A 12,129-nucleotide genomic window follows, 5' to 3' on the forward strand; every position below is an offset into this window, starting at 1 on the left:
GGGGGGGGGGGGGGGGGGGATCTGTTTGAAGAAGTAAATAATTAACCTCAAGGCAGGATATATACCTTCTTTAAGTACCACAAGTCAAATGTTTACTATAAATATTATTAAAATGTTTACTATAAATGTTATTAAAATGCAAGACAATAACTCTAGGGGCACTAGAATAAAATATGCTATATATTTTGAATAGTCATTGCCTGATTCTATTAAAGAAACTCTTACTGTACCTAAATATGTAAGCTCTATATTATGGAGTATATATTTCCTTTATTAACAACAATAATTCAGAGTAATAATGGTGAATGCTAGGTATTGTGCTACCCAAACACATCTGAAAGAAAATGTTCACAATGCAAAGACACTCTCATCTAAGTGAGATGATAGAATGATGATGACAATATCAACAACAAATGTATAGAGGGCTTTTAATGTGCCAATTGTTCTCCTGACACATTAAAAACATATCATCCTCAGAAACACTCAATGAAGTAGTCTCCTTTCCCATTTAATACAGATCTAAGTCACAAAGAGAGTTTAAAAACTGCCCAAGTTCACACATTTAATAAATAGCAGAGGTAGGATTCAAACCCAGGCATGGCTCCAGATTCTATACTCTTAACAATTACATTATGAAATTATAGAAAACTATAACTTCAATCTTTTATTTCTCTGTAATTTGTCTTTGATTCCAGTTCTCATCTGGAAAATGGATCAACAATAGCTCTCACCTTAGAGCTGTTAAATCCTCATATGAAGATTAAATGCAATAACATACAAACAGTAATGAATTTAGAAAGTACCTGGCACATAACAAGTACTATATAACAAGTACTGTTCTTAAAATACTCAGCAAATGTCTGACATTGGAGTTGAGATAAACATCACTGTTCTATATCTACCTGAATTAACCAAGCAGAATGATCCTAATGTGTCCTTTATACTTCTAAAACTGTGGTAATTAAAGAAAACTGGAGCCAGGTATGATGGCGCACACCTGTAATCCCAGCAGCTCAGGAGGCTGAAGAAGGAGGATCCCAAGTTTAAAGACAACTTCAGCAACTTAGAAAGGTCCTAAGCAACTGAGTTAGACCCTGTCTCAAAATAAAGGGGGTCGGGGGGCGCTGTGGATGTGGCTCAGTAGTTAAGCACCCCTAGGTTCAATCATCAATACCAAAAAAAGAAAACTGGATTTTCCAATTATTTCCATTATAAAATAAGAAGAGTATCACCAGTCTTCAGGAAGAAATATACCTATTACTTAAAAGTTGTTCTCTTCAGTCTAGATTTCTTCTCCATTATTCTCCATTCCACCCAGTATCACAGAAATAGATCTCATCCTGATAAAGGTAGATACTAACAAGTTCTCTAATACAACAACTGAACACTTACATAAATTTTAATACACAAAACCTACCTGGTATTTTAACATAATCCTCATTGCACAGCTGGATATTACGAAAGGTTTCAACCAGAGTGCTACTCTCAGTCAGAGCTTGGCTCTATTACAGAGCTACAAATTATGAAGACTAAAACCCACAGCAATTTTCTAGTCCAGGAATCAGTGCTGATCAACATTTAAATTTGCTTCTAATTTTTTGCTTTTGCAACATTATTATACAGGTCACATTGTACAACTATGCTGAGATTTCTCAAAGTTACAGGACTAGAACCATCAAATGGATACTATAGTACATACATACCCTTAAGAGATCATCAAATTACTCCTCAAAGTAGCTGTTCTAATTTGAACTCCTAAGAGTAAATGGGCATATGACAATTGAGGGTGAGGAGAGATTAGCACCGATTCAAGTACAAGAACTAACCTGAATTTATAGTTAATTTGTTTAGTTATTTGTCTCTCCTCTGAAACTTCAAACTGAAAGAATTTTTTAAAACAAAATTAATAACAGAAGAATTACCACAGAAGAGTCTAAAAAATATAGAAACATTTCCATGGAGAGAGTCAAAATCAAAAATAGGGAAAGAATCTGTAACAAAAGGAGTAATCTATCAAGTAAACTTAACAGGGTTCCAAGCATAGAAACATAGTATAGGGTCAAAAGGCTCTAGTGAATAAAAGGGATAAAAAGATAATTTTTTCACAGAAGCTGAAAAGAAGAAAATAGCTCTAGTCTCCAGTACGCCTCCATTCCCAAGTACATGCAAGATTACATATATTCTGGCATCACTCCCCAGAACAGAACAAAACAAAAGGGAGAGAGGTCTTCCCTCTAAAAGCAAAAGTCCAATTAATTCACCCTAAGGTTATGCATGTCAGTCAAAATGCATTGCCCAGATGCTTCCAGTGAGAGCTAGTCAGCCTTCCTGTCTCAAGGGCAAAACAAGAATAAATAAAACAAGTGAAATGATAATCCCAGAAGAGATGATTCAGGAATCAGAAAATAACTTTTTAAAAGACCCATTATTCTTAGAGCAATTTGAAAAGTGTTTGCTTCCATGTATCAATCAGCAACACTACATTTTGGAAATAACCAAAACAGAAAGATTTCTTATAAATTAAAATACACAAAAAAGAGTTCTTGTACATTAAAATATAACTGCTGAAATAAAAAGTTCTAAGAATTAGAAACTAAAGTAGAATAAATTACCTCCACCCTCCCNTATAATGTGTGTGTGTGTATATATATATATATATATATATCTCCATCCATATCCCCCAGGAGACTCATCCAATGAAGAAAATAGAAGAGGGAATTATCAAAGAAAATTTTCCAAAACTAAGGAAAGACAAGTGATTATATTAAAAGGAAATACTGAATGCTGAGCATAACTAGGAAAAAGGATTCACACCTACACATATCTTTGTGAACTATCTTATTTCTTGTAAAATATCAGAATAAAAAGAAAAGTCCAAATTTTCCCAAGGGAAGGGGAAACCTACAACTAAATAAGATGATGGTAGGCAACACTGGATACTAGAAGATAATGGAGGAAAAGTCTCAAGGCTCCAAGGAAAAAAAGCTATTTTCAATTTCAAGTGCTATGTAAGTTGACTATCAACCAAATTAATTACAGACATTTTCAGATACACAAGGACTCAAATAGTTGACCTTTTATTCTTATATCATAAAGATGATTATTTAGGAAGAATATAAAACAAAGGTGAAAAGCCAAGGAAACAGGAAATATATATAAGAAAATGATGGCACTAACCCAGGAATCCAGTGAAAAGAAATTCCAAGGATGCAGTTGTACAGCAGACCTAAAAAGCAATGAGTCTACATTAGAACAAGAAATGAGGAAGTGCCAAAGAATGTCTTCTCAAAGAAGAATCATAAACATTTCAAGAAACAGATAAAATATGTAGGAAGCTAGAAGACATTAGCAAAATGATAAGGATGGCATATGCTGCTCTTTACAACATGGACAAAAAATAGGAAAAATTCCAAGAAAAAACAAAAAAAATATGTAAAAACATGATCCTAATATAAACCCATCAACTTAAAATATTGCAACAATTTTCACCAATTGATTAAGTGTGAGAAAAGTAAAATCCATTAAACCAGATGCCAGGAGCATTCTCTTGGTGACTTAGGTATATGACACTGGGGCTTTAAAGATTGAAATAAAATTTCAGCATACGCTTGTTTCCTCTTCTAAAATGTCTTCTGCCTTCTCTTCCCTGACTCATTCATTTATTCATTCAATCCTTCAACAAATATTTACTAAGCATCCCTTATGTCAAGCTTGTTCAGAAGCTAAACAGTGAACAACAATGACAGTAATAATACACACATATCCTATCCTTTTGGAGCTTATATTCATTGACTCCTACTCTTTCAACAATCTGCTAAGCATTTCTTTCTCTGAACTACAATAGGCTAAGTGCTTCTCCTTTATTTGCTCCTAAAGAACTCTTAACTCTACAAAATTGAATTTAGCTTTTTACATACCTATTACCTCATCTTCTGTGTAAATTCATACAAAAAGAACGTTTATTAGTGTTACTTATATGTCCAGTGAGGTAAGCATAGATCAATAAATGTGTTTTGAACTTTTCCATCTAACTGACATGTAAATAAAACTGCCAATGTAAAGCTCTATATTAATGTTATTTGTTGCTCAACAGATGAGGAAACTGAAGTCCTTGTCAATTAAATTATTTTCCTCACACTATAAATCTAGTTTGTAGAGAACCAAAACCACAATGCATACTTCTGAAAATCTGGGGTCATACTCTTTCTACTATACTAGGTTGAATTAAAACAAGTGGCCAAATCAAAAAAATGAGCCTAAGTGGGAAAGAATATCCTTAGGCAATTTCTTAGAATGGTTCCAAGTATACAATAAACATCTGAGACACAGACTCTATTTCTTCCATATGTCAAGACATAGCTTTACAATTATGTAATGATCATTTTGAAAGCCTCTAATCAAAAATATAACCTGTCTTTTAAAAGCTTCAATTTCACAGAGCTGTACATTTCTATTTTGCAGCATATAATATTTGTAATGCACAAATGTTTAGAGATGTTAAATGGCATTTAATATAAAATAAACTGGTTCATAAAAAATTTCCTCACAAGGAAAGTTTCAAATAGTATTCCCCTAAATACTAATAAAGGAATTTTTAATTCCTTTTAACTCAAAAAACAATTAGTTGCTTAAGAAAATAATGCTTATATTAACTTACATTAACAACAACAAAAACAAAGCTCCTTCTCCTGAACCAAAGGAAGCCTATAAAGTTATTAAAACACATATTTTAAAAGAAAAGTGAAAAAATTAAATGCAGAAACATTTTCTAACTTTTGTAAAAATCAGAGACTAAGGTAACATATGCTGGTATTTCATACATACCAAAGCTACTAACAAGCACACTATTATTGCCTGTTCAATAATTCACATTATTAATACCAAATAGCAGTAGCCATGCAAATTACAACTTATCCACAAAAATATAACATTAAATGGATTGGTTGGGTCATTTTATATTCACAGAATAAGCAGTAGAGGAATTGATTCTGTTTCAATTCAAAGAACATTTATCAAAGACTTGCTAGGTATCAGTTATTCTAGGCACTTAGAATATTTCCAAGATGAATACATCAAAACTCCAAGGGAAAGCAATTACACCTACTCTTCTCTCAAATATTAAAAACTGACTAAGAAAATATGATTTCCAAGAGTGGGACAACGTAGCTGGGTTATCTACAAAGAGGTTATACCAGACTTAAAAGATGGTTTAAAATGATATAAAAACATCAGTTATCAAATGTATATGATACCAAGAGCTGAGCTGTGTTTGTATGTCCAACTGCAGAAATATGGAATTTAAGTCACATACACAACTTTACAGATTCTAAGAATACTAACAAAAATAGTGATTTCTACTCATAATAAATTCAGGAGTGTCAGAAAAACTATTAACAACCACTGGAATATAATGCAGTTTCACTTTCACTGAAATTCTAATACCACTACTATTTACTGCCACAATTACAATTCTTTACCAACTTACCTGCCAACTCTGAACTACCTTCTCCATATTAAGCATCAGCACTTCCACACATCCTCACCCTTTACTACTGAGTCTCAGTTACAATAATTAGATGTGCCTTATCAACCCCCAAACTTAGTTCTATGCCTTTATCTTTTCCTAAATGCCAACACCCTCCCCCGCCAAAAAAAAAAAAAAAAAAACCACAGGTCAAATTTTGAAGCACCTCCTTTAATATTTTTGCTACTAACCAGATATTTCATTTTTTAACTTTTTTACTGATATGTGATGTGAAATACACACAACTATTAGCAAACAGTCAAGTCCTGCAAATTGATCAAAAAGGCTAACAACAACAAAAGGCAAAGGATAGGCACAAAAAGGAACGTAATTATAATGATCACAGTACTTATTGTGTTCTTTATGTTATAAGTATGTGACAAAGATTTGCCCAATTAAGTAATTAGTAACTAAATAAACAATAAACTACCTGGCAAATTTAAGCCAGGCATTCATGGATACAAATACACTAAAACAGAAAGGAAGAGGAACACTCAAAATGCAAGAGAGATTGAGGTAATAGCAGACACCAAAATATGAATCCAGTTTTTATTCCAGGAGCCAGTTCTTACTGTGAAGCTGGAGTCTACAGGGTATGATAAAACAGGGGCAAGTTATGAAACTGGATGGGCAGGAGAGAAGCAAGATATAAAAAGTATTTACACCTCAGTCTAAAAAAGGAAATTGGACTTAAATGTTTTTTAAAAGGCATGTAACTTAATCAGATTTGTTTTTTCCTGTACTTTTAGTTTTAAGTTTTCAAGGAAACATCTGATCAAAATAGACAGCAGTTGATTATTTAAAATCAAGAATTCTTTTTCCCTAATGAGATGTCTTTCAAAGATAAGCATAAATCTACAAAAAGTATATTACAAAGGTGGTATTCCAAAAGTCACCACTCTTAAACAAATTTAAAAAATCTAGAGACCCATTATAAACTTTCTAAACCATCACCTATTTTTGTTTCTTCTCTATGATGAGACTTGATATCATAAATTATAGTCAAGATCCAAAAGAAAAGTTCCAAATAAAGTCATGTGAATTATCCACTCCTCTGAGAAAATTTACTATAAAAAGGGTTATGACCTGCCAATATATAAAAAATCAAGTGAACTAAATTTAAGGTCTCATGTCTGAACAGAACTATGCTATGTCAGAGCTTCTGAGAGTCTATTTGAGCACTAATCTGATCTTTTTCTCTATTTGTGTTTTATTCACAATTTCAAGATAAACACAAAAATAAGAATTTTAGATTTATAAAGGTTACAGTTGTTAATACAGTCTTATACCCTGAGACCATATATGATTTTAGTGAATATAATCACCAGAAAAGTCATTTCAAGAGCTGTTAGGTAACAGAGTAAAAGGAAATATAGGCACAAGTAAACAAACCCCTGTCTGAGAAGTCCACACCAAGGAACAGACCCCAAACAGAATGTGGATTTCAGGGACAAGATTAAAACTACTAAAATGATTCAGAGGAAGCATTAGGGCATTAGGCAAGAACCAACACAAAAAGTCAAATAGGATCTTACTTATATAATTAAAAGAAGGGTACCTGGATGAAAAGTAAACATGCCAAATGGATAATTGGCAAAATTAAGCAATATGGTCAGACAGGGATAGACCACCAGCAAAGATGAGTGTACAACAGTGAATAATAAGAATATATAAAAATGTTGTTCTTATTAACCAACTGGAAAATATGACAACAAAAAGAAGACATCATTCATGACAGCAGTAAAAATGAGAAAGCCCTCAGACATAAGTCAAATTTAAAATGTGGAAGATTTTCAAGGAAAAGATTTACAAGCATTTAAAGACATAAAAGGAGAACTGAATATAAAAACATTCTATGACCATGGATGGAAAAATATCAATCAAACCAAATTAATATAGAAATTAAATGTAATTCCACTCGAAAATCCCTCAAGACTTTTCATGGAACTTGATATCTTATTCTAAAAATCATATGGAGGATTCAAGGAAACAAAAACAATTATAGGAACTTCCATTCCAGATTATCAAACATTCCACAAAATGAAAAGCATACATCTGTTGCAAAAGTAGACAAATAATTCAATAGAATAGCTGGAACAGAGAAGCCAAATACAGAACCATGTATATATAGAACCCTAGTAGAGTAGGTTTATAAGTCAGTTGGAAAAGAAATATAATTATGTTATGATCATTAGATTTCTACACAGAAGGAAAATAAAAACAGAATCCTTCCTCAGCGCACTCACAAAAATAAATTCCAGCTAAAGATCTAACTGTTAAAAACTCGAACTTCTAGAAAAGACTCCTCTTTTGGTATGGTGCGCTATATAATTCAGACCATTATCTGCTGTAAAAAAAGAAAACTAAATGAATGGGCAAAATATATTGTAAAATGTGTTTAAGGATTAAGAAAGATATAAAAAGCAGTCTCTTTTGTCTGGAGTCAAGAGGTAATAAAAGAAGAAAACCAAAGAGGTTAAGCTAGCAATGAGGGCCACTTTTCTCAAGAGCTATCTAAATTATGGATTAGAGCTCAAGAGGCTAGGAAACAAAGCAAGCTTTTTGAAGGACTTATTTAAGAGGGGAGAGGGGAGGGAGAGAGAGAATAAACACTGAGAAATCAAAACCTACAAAGAAGTTGGAAAGCCCAAGAACATTAAAGGACTATGCCCAGACATAATGAAAATCAAAGCTCAGATTCAAATTTTTTCTAATCCTGACTGGATTAAGGTGATCCAGGACTGCTAATTCTAACCACCAGGAAGCAAACAAAACCTTTTTTGGAAGAAGATTTCATTATTCAAAAATTCAAATAATCTATACTACTTTTTATATGTCTATCACTCTTTTTTAAAGAGCACAGATGAAAACCAAGAGAAACAAGAAGTAGAAACAGACCCACAAGGGATTGAAATAATAAAGTTATCAGATAAAATTAAATAATTATGATGTTCTGTGAAATAAGGGATAAAATTTTACATTTCTGCAAGAAGCTGGAGAATTTTTAAAAGACTCAAACTAAAATTCTGGAGTTTAAAATTTCAATATCTAAAATTGAAAAAGCAATGGATGATTTTAAAGCCTATTAGACATAGACAAAAAGAACTAGCATACTGAAAGACATATCAGAAGAAAATAGCCAGAAACTTGCAGGGGAAGAAAAAAGAAAATACAAAAATAAATATAGAAGAAGGGGAGGGAACTAAACTAAAATATATGCCTTTGGAATCCCAGAAGAGAGATGGAGATACAAGCATTAAAGTAAAAATAAATGAGTTTTCCAAAACCAACGACAAATACCAAGTCACAGAAACAAAATGCAATAGAACCCAACAAGGGATAAATGTCAACAAAACTACGACTAAACATATGAAAGTAAAGCTTCTAAAACACAATGGTAAAAATCTTATAAAGCAACTAGAGGGCGGGGGGAGAGTATGTTCAAAGAAGCAACAGCAAAATGTATCAGTAGAGACAATGGAAGCTAAATAATTATGAGATGGTATCTTCAAATGCTTAGAGAAACTGCTAGTCTAAAATTTTTCACCCAGTAAACAAACGGTTCAAAAATGAAGTGAAACAGATTTATGCTGTCCCCCCAAAAAAGATACCTTGTCACCATTTACCCATATAAAAGTAAATATGAATAGATAATCTTCAGGCAACTGAGAAATGCAGAAAGAAATAAACAGCAATAAAAAGCTAAGTACATGGATAAATACAAATTATGACAATATAAAATACCAAAAATTATTTGTGCTTTTTAAAATGTACACACAACTAAAAGAAATAACAAAGCATATAACAAAAGCAAAAGAGCATATAAGCCCTAGTTTAAAAAAAGTTGGCATATTCTTGGGAAAAGATAGTTTCATGACCATAAAAAACAACTACTCAAGTGAATTTTATACCTATTTAATAGATTAATAACTACCATGTCACAGGTTACATTTCTAAAAGCTACCCAAACAGTAACAGATATGCTTCTGAAACGCAAGACAATCAAGATTATCACTACAGTGAATAATTCCATAAAATGATCAAATATTTACAATGTCTGGGCATTTGGGGAAAAAAACGAGATGATACAAATCTTATATTGGTAACCTCAACAATAATAGTAGTCTTCTTAGATAATCAATGAAGGTAAATATCCTCATTTTAGAAAAGAATAAAACTAATGTTCTTGAGATCTGATAGGAGTTGTCTGTCATCAAGACAACACACAAACAATAATAAACCTATAGCTCTTGATCAATCTCTTGTGTAGCTCTGGGTGTTTTTCCACATATAAAAATTAGACTGTTACCATGATACCCCAGAATTAAGATAACCATTCTATGAGAATAACAATTATACTATTCCAAATGTATTACTTATCAAAATGTTCAGTGCACTCTGTCTTCTAACAAAGAATATGAAGAGGTAAAATATTTTTCTGTGGTAATGATCATAATGATCATACCTATTTTTAAGAACTATGGTATACCTTCACAGTTTGTTAATTATTGGCAACAAGAAATAAATGTGTTGGATCAAATACTTTCTATGTACTCAAATTGGTAACATTAACATTTAAAATCATGAAAACACAGATGTTTAAAATTTTTTTATTTCATTCACTTTTTTTAAATATTTATTTTTTAGCTGTAGTTAGACACAATACTTTTATTTTATTTATTTATTTTTATGTCATGCTGAGGATCAAACCAGGGCCTCACATGTGCTAGGCAAGCGCTCTACCACTGAGCCACAACCCCAGCCCTATTTCATTCACTTTTACTTCATACTCTTACTTGATAATTTTAAATACCAAATACACTGACTTTATCCCTGAAATTATTTTAAAACACTTCTCTAACTAGAGTATTTTTTTTCAATTTTGTTCTGCTACAAAAGAATCATCTGATTTACATAAATGCTAGTTAATCACCATAGAAATTCTAAAATATATAATTAGAATGTCACAGATCACTTAATCCATTCTGTCAAAACAAGGATTATTTTAACTTCTGTTTTACTTCCTTTAAAATAAATCTTATTTACTTCATTTTCTCTAACAGACAAAAACATTAGTAGGATAAGTTTACTATGTATTCCCCCAATCAAACTTTAAAATGATTCTGGTTAACCACAAATTGACTTAAGTAGTTAAGTATTTTTTCCTGAATATATTTTACTGAAATATGTCTAACAATGTAATAATGTAAAAAAAAAATAGTAATTGAATTACTGTTCAACAGAATTACAAATTATTTCACTTATTCTTCTTAGCCAATCATAGATAAAATGATAGCTTTGGATCTTAGAAATTGTCCAAAGAGGGCTGGGGTCATGGCTGAGTAGTACAGTGCTTGCCTGGCACGCGGGAAGCACTGGGTTAGATTCTCAGCACCACATAAAAATAAATAAAGTATACAATTTGATGTTTTACAAAAAGAAAAGAAAACAAAAATTGTCCAAATAAACTGATGCATTCTAGCCTCAAGTAACCAATTTTGTAAACAGCTCTTCTATTTAGGATTAAACATAACCATAAAAGCTTTTATTCAGTAACACACTTCACTAAATTGACTTCACAAAAATAAAAACAAATATAAATTACCTAACTCTAGCACTTTCAGACATCTAGACAATATTTGGAAAAATAAATAGAAATTTTTATTTCAATTATTTTTAAAAATTCAGAACTATATTATTTCTTTAACCATGAATATTATGAAACTTAAATAATTCAAGCCATGATTTATGGAACTCACAATAAAAAAATACACAAATACACTGATTCCAAATTAAGAAGAAAAGTACCATAGAAGTTACTCAGTGATTTGTCAAAAATTATTGTAATAAATAAGTAATCATGCAATCTTAACTCTGCCATTGAAAGGTATGTGTCTGGTTCTCACACCGCCTACTAGATGCCTTTCCACTGCTTAAAAGCTTCCCCCCTATACACACTAATATTTTCTTTGTAACAAAATATCACCTGGTTAGATTCTAAAATAGGAATCTTTAGAAATGAGATTAGCCAAACAATTTTTAAATACTTACTGTCTTGTTTCGTAATCTAATTATGTCTGAGACAGAGCCAGCTCCACAGTACTCCATAACAATCCACAGGTCTGTGTTCTTAAAGTAACTGCCATAGTACTTTACAACATACGGGCTAAAGAAAAGTACAATTAAATTTAATTAATTCACAAAGAAAAATTTTTCTTAATCCCAATACAAGTATTTTCAACATTTCATAATGTTCCAATAAGTAAACTTAGTAAGTAAACTTCTATTGTACACAGAATTGTCTATATCTAGAGTTCATCAACTGTGTATTATTAATTTTAATTCATGGATGAAATTTAACAGGATTACAAACTAAAGGAGGCCCAAATGTTTTGATTCCCAAGGAAAATAATGCATCATTTTGGCAAAGGATTTACTATTTAACATAAAGAACAAATGAAAATATTTTTCTTTAACTAAAACATTTTAAATATAAATCTTCTAAAGAATTTTGCAATGCAGTCAAATATTAACACTCTAAAGTACTCTATATTTAATGAAGCCAAACTTTTGAATTTTTTTCTTTCAAAAATTTTGGCTTGGGC

General features: G+C 31.5%; 1 protein-coding gene across 1 annotated transcript in view; it reads right to left on the reverse strand.

Moving 5' to 3' along the window:
- Positions 1-12,129, reverse strand: part of Stk3 (serine/threonine kinase 3) — a 266,131-nt gene that overhangs the window by 228,452 nt on the left and 25,550 nt on the right. The window contains exon 3 of the mRNA XM_048801896.1: positions 11,576-11,690. Coding sequence (XP_048657853.1) covers positions 11,576-11,690 — 115 coding nt within the window. The remainder of the gene's footprint in view (positions 1-11,575; positions 11,691-12,129) is intronic.

This window comes from Marmota marmota, unplaced genomic scaffold, assembly GCF_001458135.2.
Source record: "Marmota marmota marmota unplaced genomic scaffold, marMar, whole genome shotgun sequence".
NCBI lineage: Eukaryota > Metazoa > Chordata > Mammalia > Rodentia > Sciuridae > Marmota > Marmota marmota.